The 19,595-nt window shown below is 39.6% G+C and overlaps 1 protein-coding gene across 1 annotated transcript in view; it reads left to right on the top strand.

Moving 5' to 3' along the window:
* The window catches only part of cntn5 (contactin 5), a 778,158-nt gene that overhangs the window by 675,799 nt on the left and 82,764 nt on the right, over positions 1-19,595 (top strand). Inside the window, exons 16-17 of the mRNA XM_018091747.2 lie at positions 4,123-4,298; positions 17,928-18,048. Of these exons, the coding sequence (XP_017947236.1) occupies positions 4,123-4,298; positions 17,928-18,048 (297 nt within the window). The remainder of the gene's footprint in view (positions 1-4,122; positions 4,299-17,927; positions 18,049-19,595) is intronic.

Raw genomic sequence — 19,595 nt, 5'->3', positions numbered from 1 at the left:
TTGAATGAGTTTATTTTGTAATGGGCAGAGACTCTTCACCAATTGTATATGATGAATATCACTGTTTTGGTGCAATATTGAGGGATTAAATGCTGATTGACACCTCCAGGTTATTCATGGGACATTTAGGTATTTAAGTGAATTAATTTGCCACATTTCATGCAATACAATACAAATATATTACAGATAAGAAAAAAAACCAATACAAATACATTATATGTATATATATATTCACACAAAATCATTATTTCTATTTAGTTACAGTGGTGTGAAAAACTATTTGCCCCCTTCCTGATTTCTTATTCTTTTGCATGTTTGTCACACTTAAATGTTTCTGATCATCAAAAACCGTTAACTATTAGTCAAAGATAACATAATTGAACACAAAATGCAGTTTTTAAATGAAGGTTTACGTTATTAAGGGAGAAAAAAAACTCCAAATCTACATGGCCCTGTGTGAAAAAGTGATTGCCCCCCTTGTTAAAAAATAACTTAACCGTGGTTTATCAATTTCAATTTTCAATTTCAATATCAATTTCTGTAGTCACCCCCAGGCCTGATTACTGCCACACCTGTTTCAATCAAGAAATCACTTAAATAGGAGCTACCTGACACAGAGAAGTAGCCCAAAAGCACCTCAAAAGCTACACATCATGCCAAGATCCAAAGAAATTCAGGAACAAATGAGAACAAAAGTAATTGAGATCTATCAGTCTGGTAAAGGTTATAAAGCCATTTCTAAAGCTTTGGGACTCCAGCGAACCACAGTGAGAGCCATTATCCACAAATGGCAAAAACATGGAACAGTGGTGAACCTTCCCAGGAGTGGCCGGCCGACCAAAATTACCCCAAGAGCGCAGAGACAACTCATCCGAGAGGCCACAAAAGACCCCAGGACAACATCTAAAGAACTGCAGGCCTCACTTGCCTCAATTAAGGTCAGTGTTCACGACTCCACCATAAGAAAGAGACTGGGCAAAAACGGCCTGCATGGCAGATTTCCAAGGCGCAAACCACTTTTATGCAAAAAGAACATTATGGCTCATCTCAATTTTGCTAAAAAACATCTCAATGATTGCCAAGACTTTTGGGAAAATATCTTGTGGACCGACGAGACAAAAGTTGAACTTTTGGAAGGTGCGTGTCCCATTACATCTGGCGTAAAAGTAACACAGCATTTCAGAAAAAGAACATCATACCAACAGTAAAATATGGTGGCGGTAGTGTGATGGTCTGGGGTTGTTTTGCTGCTTCAGGACCTGGAAGGCTTGCTGTGATAGATGGAACCATGAATTCTACTGTCTACCAAAAAATCCTGAAGGAGAATGTCCGGCCATCTGTTCATCAACTCAAGCTGAAGCGATCTTGGGTGCTGCAGCAGGACAATGACCCAAAACACACCAGCAAATCCACCTCTGAATGGCTGAAGAAAAACAAAATGAAGACTTTGGAGTGGCCTAGTCAAAGTCCTGACCTGAATCCTATTGAGATGTTGTGGCATGACCTTAAAAAGGCGGTTCATGCTAGAAAACCCTCAAATAAAGCTGAATTACAACAATTCTGCAAAGATGAGTGGGCCAAAATTCCTCCAGAGCGCTGTAAAAGACTCGTTGCAAGTTATCGCAAACGCTTGATTGCAGTTATTGCTGCTAAGGGTGGCCCAACCAGTTATTAGGTTCAGGGGGCAATTACTTTTTCACACAGGGCCATGTAGGTTTGGATTTTTTTTCTCCCTAAATAATAAAAACCCTCATTTAAAAACTGCATTTTGTGTTTACTTGTGTTATCTTTGACTAATAGTTAAATGTGTTTGATGATCAGAAACATTTTGTGTGACAAACATGCAAAAGAATAAGAAATGAGGAAGGGGGCAAATAGTTTTTCACACCACTGTATATCACCCCATGGTTTATTATTTTACAGACACAAATGTGAAGGTAATAGTGATGAGAATCTGTCCCACGTAGCTTTAGTGAACCCTATATATTAGGTACCCCCAGTAAATATTATTATGTTTATTATTAACATTTATTTATAAAGCGCCAACATATCCCCCAGCGCTGTACAATAAGTGGGTTTCATACATTGGACATACAGAGTAACATATAAAGCAACCAATAACCGATACAAGAGGTGAAGAGGGCCCTGCCCAAAAGAGCTTACAATCTACAAGATATAAAGAATAAACCCAGGAAGATCAGCATTTCAGTACAATTAAAGTTCAAGAAAAACCCTGTTCACTGGAGGGGGCCATCATATTGCGGATACAGGGAATTCAATTGCTAAGTCTTTTCTCTGGGCCACTGCTTTTTTAAGGAAAACAATGCACCATCCCTGGAAAAAATTAGCGTAGTCCATTTTACTTACCCTTTCCAGACAACACTAGCATAGACTTAGGGGCAGATTTATGCATTTATGCACCCCTTAGTATTCTACAGTTTGAATCAAGACCCCCCCAACCTATACTTTTCAAAGTTGTTCCAATCACGTTGGATAATTGATTAAACCATCAATATAAACAAAAAAAAACCCAAATCAAAACTATTTATTGTGTTCCATTTGATATTCTTATAATAAATTTGATACTATAAATTAGTGATGAGTAGCGATGAGCGAATCTGTCCTATTTCACTTTGGCGAAAAATTTGTGAATCTTTGAAAAGATATGTGAAATGGGGAAAAATTAGCGAAATGGCGAAAATGTTACACAGGAGAAAAAAAATGTTGCATGCGTAAAAAAGACAACAGCCACAACATTTTTGTTTGACGCACATCCTTTTTTTTAGGCGTGCAACATTTTTTTTGCCGTGGGTGACAACGAACCAACAAATTTTTCCGTAGCAAATTTTGTCTCCTGTTTTGGCAAAAAATCTGCCAATGGCGAAACACAGAACTTTGGCGCAAATGCATGCCTGCTGAATTATTTCACCCATAACTATCGATGAGAGAATCTTTTTTGCCAGACATGGATTTGCAGCGAAATTCCACATATCGCCACTGGCGAATTGTATTGTGAAACTGCGGCAAAAATTAGCCAAGACGAAAAAGCTGCAAAGACAAAAATGTTGGCGAGACAAAATAGTCACCGTAAAAACGCCCATTGACTGTTTTGCATTTGGAGTAAGAAAAAAGTTGTACGTAAAAAAGTAACCTTTTGCCGAATTTTTCAGCGAAGCAAAACAGGGCCGATTTACTCATCACTATAAATTACCGCACAATTCAATATATTATATTTTTTGCAAACTAAATATAAGCATTTAATACCTATTTTTTTTATAAACCATGGCTAGTGATGAGCGAATCTGTACCATTTCACTTCGGTGAAAAATTCGTGAATCTTTAAAAAGATTAGCAAAACATCGAAAAACTTGTGAAACAGTGAAAATGTTGCGCATCAAAAAAATAGTCGTACGCGGCATTTTTTTGATGCGTCATCTTTTTTACGTACGCAACAATTTTGTTTTGACGCCTACAACAATTTTTTTACATGGGTGACAATTATTTGTCATGCAGCAAATTTTCCCGTGGTGAAGTTTGTCAGCCGTTTCACAAAAAAAAAAAACGCCAATGGCGAAACACAGAAATTTGAAGCGAATCCATGCCTGCCGAATTATGTCACCCATCACTAACCATGACATGAGGCTACTCAGGAGCTCCAAGCCTCCTCTGTTAACTGTGTGGATGTCCCTGTGTTGGGATTACCACAACCTTGAGCCATAAACCCACCCATTCACCATTAATGGGAAGCGAATAGTGGAAGTGACTTACGTTGCGTACCCTAATGTGTATTGTATTAAAAATAACGATGAGAACAAAAAAAATCATATGCTGTGACCATCATAAAGAATACATGAAATAATGGCTGCTGTTAAATTAACCAAACATAATTACTTTATTTGTGATAAAGGGATTAGAAAAACCTATATGGATATATTGGTATTAAAGTAATCAAGTCCATGAATTAATACCATTAAATATTCAGGTAATGTAATGTTTAATCGTCTTCATGCCTTGGGGGAAATATTTATTTAATTAAGACTGGATTAAGAGGAAAATAAATGTATGCTTCTAATTATGCCGGGCTGCTAATTAAACATTTTAACCTTTGCTTTCTCCACTAAGAACCAACTAAAATAGAATTAACGCCGAAGAGGACTGAACTAACCGTCGGAGAGAGCATCGTCTTGAGCTGCAAGGCGATCCATGATCCCTTACTCGATGTTTCCTTCTCCTGGATTCTGAACGGGCAACCTGTCAGCTTTGAGAAAGAAGACGGGCATTTTGAAAGCATCAGGACCGTAAGTGTCCATCCTTAATACAAGATGTTTCTCCCTTTAGTGTGAAAGAAATTGTGTCTAAGATTGACTTACTTTGCAGCTTCTCTATTACTCAAGGGACCATGTTGACAGGGTTTGAGATCATGGTCAAGTCCATGTGATAATAAATAGAATATTTTTTTGACACATCTCCTCAGGTTTGACTTTGACCTGTTTGGAGTACAGTCTACCAGAGAGTTGCTGATTTAGGCCGCCATATGTCATCCGATTCTGGGTTAATTGACAGGGTCAATCTTTAAGAGTGAAGAACTTTTAAAAAATAGGATCAAGAGAGAAGAGTCAGGACAACAGAAGTACCTCTTGGTATTACTGTATTGAACACAGATAGATAGCTTTATATCTCCTTGAAACTCTTCCACTACCTGCTATGATATTTGGTGAGCACGCCCACTGGTAGTGATGAGAGAAATAATTTGTCAGGCATGGATTTGTGGTGAATTTCCACGTTTTGCCATTGGCAGATTTTTTAGTGAAACAGGCAGCAAAATACACATCGGAAAAAATTGCCATACATCTAAATATGTCGCCTGTGTCAAAAATTGATGCCCACGCACCATTTTTTCTAATTTTCTTTGGGGCCTATTCAAGAAAGTACGAGTTCGAATGCCGAAATGGGAAAAATTCGGATTAAATACGATAATTCTTGATGATTGCAAATATCATGAAAATGTTTACGAAAAAATCACAATAATATCGTATTGGTGATCCGAAAGTCACAACATTTTCGTATCCGAACGATCGTAAACGGCGGGAAAAATTTTTCTGACTTTGAACCTTTAGTGCATGATTTTGGAAGCCTCCCATAGGGCTCAGTGGCACTCTGCAGCTCCAACCCGGCCCAAGGAAAGTCTCCCATAGGGCTCAATGGCACTCTGCAGCTCCAACCCTGCCCACGGAAAGTCTCCCATAGGGCTCAATGGCGCTCTGCAGCTCCAACCCTGCCCAAGGAAAGTCTCCCATAGGGCTCAATGGCAATCTGCAGCTCCAACCTGACCCAAGGAAAGTCTCCCATAGGGCTCAATGGCACTCTGCAACTCCAACCCGGCCCAAGGAAAGTCTCCCATAGGGCTCAATGGCACTCTGCAGCTCCAACCCGGCCCAAGGAAAGTCTCCCATAGGGCTCAATGGCACTCTGCAGCTCCAACCTGGCCCAAGGAAAGTCTCCCATAGGGCTCAATGGCACTCTGCAGCTCCAACCCGGCCCAAGGAAAGTCTCCCATAGGGCTCAATGGCACTCTGCAGCTCCAACCTGGCCCAAGGAAAGTCTCCCATAGGGCTCAATGGCACTCTGCAGCTCCAACCCAGCCCAAGGAAAGCCTCCCATAGGGCTCAATGGCACTCTGCAGCTCCAACCCGGCCCAAGGAAAGTCTCCCATAGGGCTCAATGGCACTCTGCAGCTCCAACCCAGCCCAAGGAAAGCCTCCCATAGGGCTCAATGGCACTCTGCAGCTCCAACCCGGCCCAAGGAAAGCCTCCCATAGGGCTCAATGGCACTCTGCAGCTCCAACCCGGCCCAAGGAAAGCCTCCCATAGGGCTCAATGGCACTCTGCAACTCCAACCCGGCCCAAGGAAAGTCTCCCATAGGGCTCAATGGCACTCTGCAGCTCCAACCTGGCCCAAGGAAAGTCTCCCATAGGGCTCAATGGCACTCTGCAGCTCCAACCCGGCCCAAGGAAAGTCTCCCATAGGGCTCAATGGCACTCTGCAGCTCCAACCTGGCCCAAGGAAATAGTCTTTTCAAGTCTTTGAAAAGATTTGCAAATTTTTCAGAGAAGCAAAATGTGACAGATTCGCTCATCACTACCCACTGGTCTAATTCCCAACCAAAATAAGAAAATGGGTTCCGGTATAATGGCTCCCTGCTGTATTCTCAGTCAAAATATATTCTGAACTCGATTTTCTCAATTTGTCACGCTATTCAGCAAGATTCATGAATTGCTTGATCAGCTTCATATAGATTTTCTTTTATTAAGTCTCTCTCTGACATCTACATCTTATGTATCTAGACGCCATTTTACGTCATTTTTTTTTTCCAATATCAGGACAGTTATCACAAAACTGCGGCTGTGTCAGTTTATACAATGGCCAACAGCATCATTAAAACCATTTCACACCGAAAGCGCTATACAAAAAAGCGCAGTTCTAGGGCTGAAAGTAAAATGTAACGAATACAAACAGAAAAGAAAAAAACAATATCAATATCTAATATCTTTTTATTCTGGTATTATATTGGGTTAAACCACCTAGGTTGTTTATTACAGATGAATGAATATACTTACAGTTGGTACTATATATATAGGACAGACAGAAATCACACACTCTTGTTTTAACCAGGTTGTAGCACAGACTAGGTGCTAAAAGCAACAAGACACCAACACTTACCTACACTTTAACCTTGACTGGCTGCTAAAAGTGATGTATTTCTAGCAGTTGGTCAGCTTTAATATGTAGGTTAGCTCTGACGTCCTGTCTCTTAGCGGCATATTATTGCTGCAATATGGGCTAGAATAAGGGGATGTGATTCCTTTATGTACAAACTATAGCCCAATACTACCTTCAATGCCAATGCAGCCTTTAGTGTGTGTGTGTGTATTTATAAGTCATGTATAAATTAATATGGTTGCAATAATTAATATATTACTGCACATTGTTGAAATTTGGTTCAAAGACTGTAATGGGGTTATGTAATAAAAGACACTAAGTTTGCCTAGGAGCAGTTACCCATAGCAACCACAGTGAGGGCAGTGAGGTTGGGGAATGCCCTTCCTAGTGATGGGGTAATGGCAGATTCTGTTAATGCCTATAAGAGGGACCTGGATGAGTTTTTGAACAATCAGAATATCCAAGGCTATTGTGATACTAAGATCCACACTTCGGGGCACATTTACAAAAGCACGAACGCTCCGAGCGTATTTTCGCCGATTTTTTTTGGGCGTCCGCACGACTTTTTCGTACGGCGCACGACTTTTTCGGACGTTTGCACGAAAAAATTGGAAAGGTTTTACCGTTGTTTACAATTGTTCGGTACGAAAATTTCGTGAATTTCGGATCGCCAATACGATATTATCGTGACTAATACGATTTTTTCGTAAGAATTTTCGTGATATGTGCGATCTTCTGAAATTTTCGTTTCCAATACAATTTTTTCCCATTCGTGATTCGGATTCGTGGATTAGTAAATGTGCCCCTTAGGGGCACATTTACAAAAGCACGAATGCTCGAGCGTATTTTCGCCGATTTTTTCGGGCGCCCGGACGACTTTTTCGTTCACCGCACAACTTTTTTGTACACCGCACGACTTTTTCGGACGTTTGCACGAAAAAATCAGAAAGGTTTTACCGCTGTTTACAATTGTTCGGTACGAAAATTACGTGACTTTCGGATCGCCAATACGATATTATCGTGACTGATACAATTTTTTCGTAAGCATTTTCGTGATATTTGCGATCTTCAAAAATGTTTGTTTCCAATTCGATTTTTTCCCATTTGTGATTCGGATTCGTGGATTAGTAAATGTGCCCCTTAGTTTAGTATAGTTATACATATTTTTTTTATGTAAGTCTAGTTATTTGGAGGGGTTAAGCACAATGTATAATGAGGTGCCTTGACATGGTGAGAAAAAGTTCATCTCATGGTTTATTATGTGAAAATTTACGGAAGAGAATTACAGAAATTCGAGGAGTTTCAGTTCCAGTTTCTTTCCCAAAGACATCAATAGAGATTTCATGTGATAAACCATGAGATTTTTTTTGTGGAATTGTGGATATTTTTTGTGGAATTGTGGATTTTTTTTTTTCATTTTTGTGAATTGAATTGCATCCATAAGTTTTCACGTCAAACCTTTTTCTCCCTCAACTAAATCTGAATCTAATACTAACACCCCTCTTCTTTATATAATGTATTAATGATATCATTTATAATTGTATAATAATTCTATTTTATAAGTATATCAGTGCTTGAATTGGGGTAAAAAAAGTGAAGTGATGTTATGTGCACCACACCTAGTAGGGTGTGCCAAAAATAAGCCCCTCTGGCAATTATAAACCACACCCACTGTTATAATGTAGCGTGCAACTACGCACACCAAATTTTCCTGTGGCCAATTTTTGCACCTGTTCCCAAGCCTGCCAAAAAATTTTGCTCATCACTTTAAACAAACGCTAGTAGTAGTTAAATTTCTTTTATCTTTTGGTGTTACTGTTCCCTTAAGGATTTGGAAAGCAACTCATGATTTGCAGTGGGGGGGGGGGGGGGGGGTTGTAGCGTATAATAATACAGGTATGGGATCCCTTATCCGGAAACCTGTTATACAGAAAGCTTCGAATTACGGAATGCCCATCTCCCATAGACTCCATTTTAATCAAATAATTCAGAATTTTACAACTGATTTCCTTTTTCTCTGTAGTAGACTTAAGGTATGGAGATCCAAATTACGGAAAGACCCCTTATCCGGAATACCCTTGGTCCCGAGCATTCTGGATAACAGGTCATATACCTGTATAGTGATGAGAGAATTTCTGCGAAAATTCACAACAGAAAACTTTGCTGAGCGTCAAAAAAAGTCGCGGTCGCGTCAAAATGGTCACGGTCGCATCAAAAAAGCTGATGACGTGTCAAATTGGGTGCAGTCGTGGCAAAATGGGCACGGTTGTGACAAAAAAGACGCAGACAGCAAAAAAAGTTGTGCGACAAACATGTTTCGTGGATTTTTCGCAAACGGGAAAGATTCGCTCATCACTATTGTTATATTCAAATATATTGAATCATTTTCTATGGAAACCTGCCCAACACTGTTTCATTAGCCTATCAGAGCATGCGTGACTGATTCCACTCAAATAAACAGAAATATGCACAACATTAAGGCTCAATCTATAGAAAAAGTTGCTGCCAAACATTGATAGATAAAGAAATGGACTATGTGGCCAATTATTTAAAATGGTATATTGTCATTGTAACCGATGCCTTTCTATGAAATATACACACTGGCCTATTAGAGATGCATGGATCTGGTAAGATTTGATTTCTGCCTCTATCTGCATCCGTTGGAATTGAACAATTCAGTGTGAAATGGCTGCAAATTGCCCTCAAATTAATCAGTTACTTTTCCCAGTAAGGAACAATATGTCACATTTGGATGGAGACACTGCTGCAAATGCTCCTGTGTGTGACATTATCTTTCAGGTAATCAGGATCAAAGCAAACATCCTCCTTGGCAATGGGAATCCTACCTTAGCTCAGTAGAATGTTGATTCCCTACAAACATTTTGTTTTATTCATTGACATTTGAGAAAAATGTAGGAAGTCAACATGTTTGGCCTTTGGTAGAGCTCAACGGGTGATATGAAGCCTGACGCATCACGGAATTTATCTGCTCTTTGTTGTGTTCTGCATTGTATACAGGAAGATAGGGAAATGCCACGGGCCTTTAGCATTTATATATCAAGCGCAATGCTACTCATCGCTGGCAGGAACAGCCGGGCCTTGTGTTTGCTTAGGAGCCCAGACTTTATGAAAAGAGGGCTGTGAAAATAAGAGAAGGCTTTACGTTTACATCTGGTTATGATTTAGTAAAAGGAGATAAACATGGAAGGAAAGGCATATAAAGTCAACTTAAACTGCTGTGCACCCAGGATATTACTGAAAAATAATTGTATTCACCCCCAAATTAAAATGACCAAACTTTCAACATTTTGGTCCATGTCCATTACTGCTTTGAAAAGTCAGAATAAAATGTTAGGGCAACATTTACAGCCACCACTGGGGCATTGAGGCTTTTAGATGGTAATGCATTGATTTTCTATTATTTGAGAGAGACAGACAGACAGACAGACATATGGGAGATAGATTAGACAGATAGATGAGGCAGGGACCTCCTTCCTACTGTGTCTCATACCACATGGCACTTATATATATATATATATATATATATATATATATATATATATATATATATATATATATGTATTTATTGTATTTATTTATTATATCACTTGTCCTCCCTGTGTGTAATTTTGTATTCTGTAAGACTTTACAGCGCTGCGTACCCTTGTGGCGCTTTATAAATAAAGTTATACATACATACATACATAGATAGATAGATATTAGACAGATAGATATTAGATATATATATATTAGACAGGCAGATAGGTAGATAGATATTAGATAGATGTTAGACAGATAGATAGATAGATAGATAGATATTAGACAGATAGGTAGATAGATATTAGATAGATAGTAGACAGACAGATAGATAGGTAGATAGATATTAGATAGATATTAGACAGACAGATAGGTAGATAGATATTAGACAGATAGATATTAGAAAGATATTAGACAGACAGATAGGTAGATAGATATTAGAAAGATATTAGACAGACAGATAGGTAGATAGATATTAGAAAGATATTAGACAGATAGGTAGATAGATATTAGAAAGATATTAGACAGACAGATAGGTAGATAGATATTAGAAAGATATTAGACAGACAGACAGGTAGATAGATATTAGAAAGATATTAGACAGACAGACAGGTAGATAGATATTAGACAGATAGATATTAGAAAGATATTAGACAGACAGATAGGTAGATAGATATTTGGACATGTGCTGAATTTTTTCACGGCTAATTTTGTTGCCCATTTCTTGAAATAATGCGCCAATGGCAAAACGCAGAAATTCGATGCAAATCAACGTCTGTCGAATTATTTTGCCCATCCCTAGTATTGTTTCAATTATTCCGGTTCCATTTTGCTTCTGTTGAGGGGATCTTGTTTCCAGAGGCCACAGATTAAATGTGTAAGAAAAGCTAACATTATGCTCATTTGAAGTAAATGTTTACAATTATGAGTAGCTTTAATTCTAAGCATTGTCCCTCTCTGCGGGTACCCGTGCCACATCGGGCTAGCAGCTGCCCAGCATGGCTGTTCCCAATTTAACATATATTTTTTTTAAAGATTATCACAGCTGGGTGGGAGAGCAAACAAACAGCAGAAAGAGTTTGAATGCAATCTAATTTTCTAAGAATTCATGGTAAATATAGCAATGATGGAGCACATATTAATGAGAAATAACTGATGTGCCTTAGGGGTTAGTAAAACATTTATACAGTCTCTCTGACCTAATTTGTACATACAGAAGCTCTTATTTTAGAATGTTCCTGGAAGTTCAATTCTTTAGGCAACAATATTTTATTTAGTGATGGGAGCGATAATTCACCAGGCATGGCTTTGCGGCGAATTTCCGCATTCCGCCATTGGTGGATTTTTTTGCAAAATGGGCGACAAACTTTGCCATGGAAAAATTTGCTGCCTGTCAAAACATCAGCCACATCAAAAAATTGTCACCCGCCTCCAAAATGCAAGCGCTTCGCCATTGGTGAATTTATTTGCGAAACGGGCGACAAAATTTGCCTTGGAAAAATTTGCTGCGCGTCAAAAAATTGTCACCCAAAAAAATGACGTCCACATCCAAAATGCGGGCAGCTAAATTCGCCATGGGAAAACTTGCCGCATATCAAAAAATTGTCACCCGCATCCAAAAAATTGTCACCTGTGTCAAAAATTTACAATATTTTAATTAGTGATGGGAGCGATAATTCACCAGGCATAGCTTTGCTGCGAATTTCCGCATTCCGCCATTGGTGGATTTTTTTGCGAAACGGGCGACAAAATTTGCCTTGGAAAAATTTGCTGCACGTCAAAAAATTGTCACCCAAAAAAATGACGTCCACATCCAAAATGCGGGCATTTCGCCATTGGCTGATTTTTTTGCAAAACGGGCAGCTAAATTCGCCATGGGAAAACTTGCCGCATATCAAAAAATTGTCACCCGCATCCAAAAAATTGTCACCTGTGTCAAAAATTTACAATATTTTAATTAGTGATGGGAGCGATAATTCACCAGGCATAGCTTTGCTGCGAATTTCCGCATTCCGCCATTGGTGGATTTTTTTGCGAAACGGGCGACAAAATTTGCCTTGGAAAAATTTGCTGCGCGTCAAAAAATTGTCACCCAAAAAAATGACGTCCACATCCAAAATGCGGGCATTTCGCCATTGGCTGATTTTTTTGCAAAACGGGCAGCTAAATTCGCCATGGGAAAATTTGGCGCATATCAAAAAATTGTCACCCGCATCCAAAAAATTGTCACCTGTGTCAAAAATTGACAATATTTTAATTAGTGATGGGAGCGATAATTCACCAGGCATAGCTTTGCTGCGAATTTCCGCATTCCGCCATTGGTGGATTTTTTTGCGAAACGGGCGACAAAATTTGCCTTGGAAAAATTTGCTGCGCGTCAAAAAATTGTCACCCAAAAAAATGACGTCCACATCCAAAATGCGGGCATTTCGCCATTGGCTGATTTTTTTGCAAAACGGGCAGCTAAATTCGCCATGGGAAAATTTGGCGCATATCAAAAAATTGTCACCCGCATCCAAAAAATTGTCACCTGTGTCAAAAATTGACAATATTTTAATTAGTGATGGGAGCGATAATTCACCAGGCATAGTTTTGCTGCGAATTTCCGCATTCCGCCATTGGTGGATTTTTTTGCGAAATGGCTGACAAAGTTTGCCATGGAAAAATTTGCTGCGTGTCAAAACATCGCCCACATCAAAAAATTGTCACCCGCATTCAAAATGCGAGCGCTTCGCCATTGATGGATTTTTTTTGCGAAATGGGTGACAAAATTGTTGCCTGCATCCAAAATTCGGGCGTTTCGCCATTGGTGGATTTTTTTTTGCGAAATGGGCGACAAAGTTTGCCATGGAAAAATTTGCTGCGCGTCAAAAAATTGTCACCCAAATAAATGACGCCCACATCCAAAATGCAGGCATTTCGCCATTGGCTGATTTTTTTGCGAAACGGGCAGCAAAATTTGCCAGGGGAACATTTGCTGCAGATCAAAAAATTGTCGCCCGCATTTAAAAAATTGTCGCCTGTGTCAAAAATTGACAATATTTTAATTAGTGATGGGAGCGATAATTCACCAGGCATAGCTTTGCTGCGAATTTCCGCATTCCGCCATTGGTGGATTTTTTTGCGAAATGGCTGACAAAGTTTGCCATGGAAAAATTAGCTGCGTGTCAAAACATCGCCCACATCAAAAAATTGTCACCCGTATTCAAAATGCGAGCGCTTCGCCATTGATGGATTTTTTTTGCGAAATGGGTGACAAAATTGTTGCCTGCATCCAAAATGTGGGGGTTTCGCCATTGGTGGATTTTTTTGCGAAACAGGCGACAAAATTTGCCTTGGAAAAATTTGCTGACGCCCACATCCAAAATGCGAGCATTTCGCCATTGATGGATTTTTCTGCGAAAGGGGCAACAAAATTGTTGCCCACATCAAAAATGCGGGCGTTTCGCCATTGGCTGATTTTTTTACGAGACGGGCAACAAGATTCGGCGTGGAAAAATTTGCCGCACATCAAAAAATTGTCGCCCGCATCCAAAAAATTGTCACCTGTGTCAAAAATTGACACCTGCGTCCAAAAAAAATTGACACAAAATTGTTGTGAGAATCAAAAAATTACACAACATTTTTGCCGTTTTGTCGAGGTGCAACGGAAAAGATTCGGTCATCGCTATTTTTAATCATCTTATTTAAGAGCTCTCAAAAAAAAAAAATACAATCATGATTATCTTGGCCCAACCAACTCATTTCCCATAATTCTGGTTACAAACACAAGCTCTCATTGTTAGTTTTCATATTATTTCGAATCTAGAACGACTTAAATCAGCAGGGGCAGTCTGTCTGAGAGGACATTATTCTCAATATTCTAATAATGCCAGCATGAAGAATCAACGTTTGTCTGGTCTTTACTGAGTCCAACAGAGACGACTAACAATCGCTTGAACATTTTATAAATAGTTCTTTGTTGACACAGAAGCGTGATTCCAAAGCAGAGGATTTGGCAATAATTAGCAATAACCGGCTCCAATGGTGTTTTCAGTTTTTATCTGTTCTAAAATGACTTACCTTTATTTACAGATACATTAAAAAAAAACCTTGAACTTGAAATGAAGTAGGAGAAAAATAGAAAAATAAGGCTAGAAGTTGAAAGAAAACAAACATTAAAGGAGAATGCAAGTCACAATGTAAAAAGCATACTGCCCAATAGCCCTCCTATTGTTTAGTAAAAACGCCACACTTTTGGCTCACCTAATCAGATATTTACTCAGTCACACTTACTCACATTTTCTAGAACAGGCAGCCATCTCTAAAAAGGTATTCTCCCTTCCTTTCCCTCCTTGCTTCATACTGCACATGTGTTTCATTCCCTCCCCTCCCCCCCTCTGCCAGATCCGCTTCTGATTGGCTGGTGGGCATGTGTAGCTCAGAACAGGAGACAGGATCAAGTTACACACATGCTCAGAGAATAGGAAGGCTGCCGCTGGCACCTACAGGAAGGGGAGAGAGATTTCAGTGATGTCACTGTAGGCTTCACACTGCTGTAGGCTGCCAGCACCATATCTCAGAGAAGCAAGCAGGGATCTGGGAATTTAGATATGCAGTAAGTACTTAAAAAGAATGCCTTTAGACTTACTTTTCATTTATATTAACCTTTTGATGCGACCGCACCCAATTCTAACGCAACCATGTCTAATTTGCTGCGCTTGCGCCCAATTTGCCACTGCAAATTTTCACAGAAGTTTCGCAAAACAATTCACCAATGGCGAAATGCGGAAATTCTCTGCAAATCCATGCCTGGTGAAAAAATTCACTCATCACTAATTCCTAACTGAACAGTCAATCTAACTTGATCACATTTATTTCACATACTGTAAATGTAATAAATGTAAAAAAATCTTGTGAAACACTAACATTTTTAAAATTCTGTCTACATTACAATAAAAACATTTTACGAGCGTCACGTTTTTTGACACGCAATTTTTTTTCTGCGCACAACTGTTTTTGAATATTTGCCCGCAAATTTTGTCATCCGTTATCCAAAATAATCCTCCAATGGCGAACTGCGGAAATTCACCGCAAATCCATGCCTGCCGAATTATTTTGCCCATTGCTAATTACCTGTACTGTATTATTCTTATATATCTATCCTGTGAATTAAGGCAATAAGTTCCAGATAATGTTTTATATGCCAAGATACCCTTACCTCTAAAGGAGACTGACTAAAACAAATCTTTAAAAAGAAACACTCTTTTTTTAGTTACTGTATCTTTCTAAAACGTAAAATCAATGGGCCCTGATTAATGTAAGGGGCCAGAACTGGCGATTGCAGAAACATTTTTATACTACCCTTTCAACATAAAGCAAAGAACAAATATAAAGACCAGCGTACAACATAGTGCATTTCATCTCTAAACTACTACATTGATATTCTTTGATAAATATTTGGATTTAACCTAAAGTATTTAGGTTAAATTTCCAGCTGGGATCTCTGAAGGGGGCAAAGAAAGTTATTTCTCCTTTGTTCCAAAATATGAATTCAATCTGGTCTTCATCACACAACAAGCCAAAAAGAATATATACAGGTGAAAGTAAAAGATTGGCTTGATAATGAATCTCGGATAGGCACACTCTCTGAATTTTCACGTTTGTTTGTTATTTGAAATATATTTTGTTGCTACGGTTACCCTACTAAAAAAGTTAACATATTTACAAAGACTTTGTAAAAGAATCTTATGTTGGCTGAATCCCATTGCAACTACATTATATGATAGAACTTTATGTAATGCAATGGGATGTTGCACATAGATCACAGCTATTTAGTGATGAGTGAATCTGTCCTGTTTTTCTTCAACAAAAAATTTGCGAAACGGTCAAAAATCAGCATTTGTCACGCGGCTTTTTTTGTCGCCTGCATCTTTTATTTGTTCTTGCATCTTTTTTTGCCGCAACCAAGCCTATTTTGAAGCGGTCGCAACTTTTTTTGTGCGCACATTCGCTGCAAATCCATGCCTAGCGAAAAAATTCACTCACCGCTACAGCTACAGTATTAATTAAGTGATGGAACACTGGGAGGCTGATTTATCAAAAATAAAATCATTTTTAAGGTTATTTAATTTGAAAAAAATGCAAAAAAAGTCACTAGATTCGAATATGCTCTTATTTGTTAAAAAAAACTAGAATCTTGAAAACTTGATTGTGTTAAAACTAGTGATGAGTGAATCTGTATTGTTTTGCCATGCTGGAAAATGTGTGAAATGACAGGAAAATTCGGGAAATGGCGAAAATTCTTCTTTGAGTTATTTTGATGCAAGTGCACCTATTTTGCATTGACCGTGACCATTTTGACATGAATGATGTGACTACGACTTTACCTGTGAGCCACATTCGAATGTAAAAAGAGTTGGGGAGCAACGCAAACATGAAAAATGTTCCTAGGGTTACAAATAAGGGCTGTGATTGGCTATTTGGTAGCCCCTATGTGGACTGGCAGCCTACAGGAGACTTTGGCAATACACATGGTATTATGCAACCAAAACTTGCCTCCTAACCAGGAATTAAAAAATAAGCACCGGCTTTGAGGCCACTGGGAGCAACATCCAAGGGTTTGGGGAGCAACATGTTGCCCTCGAGCCTCTGGTTGGGGATCACTGCTTTTTGAGGTTCATCTAGCCTTAAAGTCAGGGTACAAAAACATATGGCTGTTATTTGGTCTTTGCATCCTGCCTTTCAGTCATAAATGGCCCCTTATGACAGTGATCCCCAACCAGTGGCTCCGGGGCAACATGTTGCTCCCCAACCCCCAGCATCTTGCTCTCAGTGCCCCTTAACCGGGTAGTTATTTTTGAATTCCTGACTTGGGGGCAAGTTTAGGGTGAATAAAAACAAGATTTCCTACCAAATAAAGCCCCTGTAAGCTGATAGGGTGCATAGAGGCCCCTAATAGCCAATCACAGCCCTTATTTGGCTCCTCCATGAACTTTTATGGTGCTTGTGTTGCTCTCCAAGTCTTTTTACATTTGACTGTGGCTCACAAGTAAGAAAGGTTGGGGATCCCTTCCTTTGTTCCTATGTTATTTCCAGTGCATGGCTTTAAACCATCTTTAACATGTGAGTTTTTTTGTTGCTCCAATTGATGCAGCTCAGTATGGGAACCCTGGGCCTAATGGTACATTCTGACTGGGGGTAGCTCCAGGGTTCCCTAGTATCAATAAGCACACTTCTGTCGGAATCATGTAAGATATGTAAGAACAGGCACAATGGAAATTAGAGGAAATATGTGAAGTGCTAGGGCTATTGTTGGTGACTAATACCTTTAATGAATGGTCATAGCAACCTAATCACTCTCCTGCCAAGAGCTAGTTAATGCTAACAGTGATTTTTTTTATAATATATGTTTATTTACATGTATTCCTCTTTTGTTTTCTCTCTTCCCAAAGCTCTAATATCAAACATAAATGCCACTTCACACTAACACATACCAAAAGCTACAAACCAGCACGATTACGCCGTGGGCGGCATGAAGCCCAGCTCAAGTCGTAAGGCATTATGACAGTTTAAAGCACACAAAAGGTTCTCTGTTAGGCTTAACATATGATTACTGTTGATTAATGCTCAGTTACCTTAGCAGTGGGCAACTGTAACACATTTTAAAGCCAATTTATTTCTTTTTCAGCAAGCGTCTTCTGCAGATTTAATGATTAGGAACATTCTGCTGATGCATGCTGGGAGATACGGCTGCAGGGTGCAGACCACAGCGGACACTGTATCTGATGAGGCAGAAGTACTAGTTAGGGGTGAGTATACAAACTGTAATTTATTGCATAGACATGTAAGTCTTTATTGTCGTTACGGTGGAGACGATTCTTGGCATGGCTTTGATGTTATGGTGCTCAGCTGGGAAAGTATGGCTGAAACGGGCCTGCAAATATTCATGGTACCCTTATAGTATATTTTCTATGCAAAACAGAAGATGATAAACAATTTATAAGATAGCATTTTTATTTATCAATGAGCAAATAGGTTAATGGCCGGTAAGCATTAAGGTGGCCACACACGTGGCGATTTGCGATCTTTCGTGCGACCATCGTTAAATCCGCCACTAATGTTCAGGGCTGAAATGGCAGATAAGGAGGTAGAAACAATAGGATTTCTACCTCCTTCTGCCGATTCAGCCCTGACGGCAGATTTTGCTCAAGCGCCTTCTATGGCGCCCGATCAAAATCTTTTAACCCGCCTCCTGCGATATCGATCGACTCACCGACTTGCCATACACGCACCGAATATTGTACGAAACGTGGTTTCATACGATATTATCGGTGCGTGTATGGCCAGCTTTAAACTGGAGTATTGTCATGCACAGTTATTATGGGAAACTACTACCATTTGTGTCTCTGCCTCTTGTGGGTCCAGGACTGGTTTTAGAAGAGCAGAATAGATAATTGTTCTGGGTTTCTGGAAGTGGAGGGCCCACTTTTTCATTACTGTTCCCAGAAAAATTTGAGTTTTTCAAAAATAACTCCCATAATTTGTGATTTATTAATGTTTAGTTAACTTTCTTTTTTGTTAAAAAAAAAAAATCATCAGGTTTGATATGTCAAATACCATTAAGTCCTATGGAGGCATAGGATAGTAGAGAAATAGAATAGTCAGTGACAACCAGTCCTTGACCTTTCAAGGAGAAGTTAATCTTCTCATTGTTGTCAGTTTCACCAACTTGAAAGGGAACTTAATCCCCACTTTGTTTTCTATTTCACACGTTTTCAAGGGGAACTTAATTCCCCATTATTTTTAGTTTCAGCCAGTTTCAAGTGAAACTTATACACATTATTGTTTCCAAGAGTGCCAATGCTCTTAAAATGGCTGCTGGAGCAATTCCTGTTATTTCTGGAGGATAGAATGTTGGAAGTGTTCCTTCTTGAGACTTTTATAGCCAACTGGGGGTGCTTCTTAGTATGATATCTTTTAAAGTGTGAATAATTACTACCACTACTACTACTACATGGAAAACGTTAGACAGCACTGACCAAATGGTAGTTTATGATAATACATTATCACAGCCATGTTTGTATACACAGGGTCGGACTGGGGGGTGCAGGGCCCACAAGGGCTCCCGCCCCAGGGGCCCTGCAGGTGCCCCAGCCAGCCGTGTCCCCTACCCCCCCAGGGGCCCCCCTAACCCCCCCGCAGGGCCCCCACCTGACGTCCTCCCCAAGCGCGTATAAATTGAACGCGTCAGGGGAGGAACAGTCAGAAGGGAGAGCGCCGGCAAAGGTCGGACTGGGGGCCCAGTCCGACCCTGTGTATACAGGAGAGGTTTTGAAAATGGTTCTGCGACAGAAGT

The sequence above is a fragment of the Xenopus tropicalis genome, chromosome 2, assembly GCF_000004195.4.
Source record: "Xenopus tropicalis strain Nigerian chromosome 2, UCB_Xtro_10.0, whole genome shotgun sequence".
In the NCBI taxonomy this organism is placed as follows: Eukaryota; Metazoa; Chordata; class Amphibia; order Anura; family Pipidae; genus Xenopus; species Xenopus tropicalis.
The sequence above is the reverse complement of the archived record's forward strand: the minus strand, read 5'-3'. Positions and strand labels throughout refer to the sequence as shown.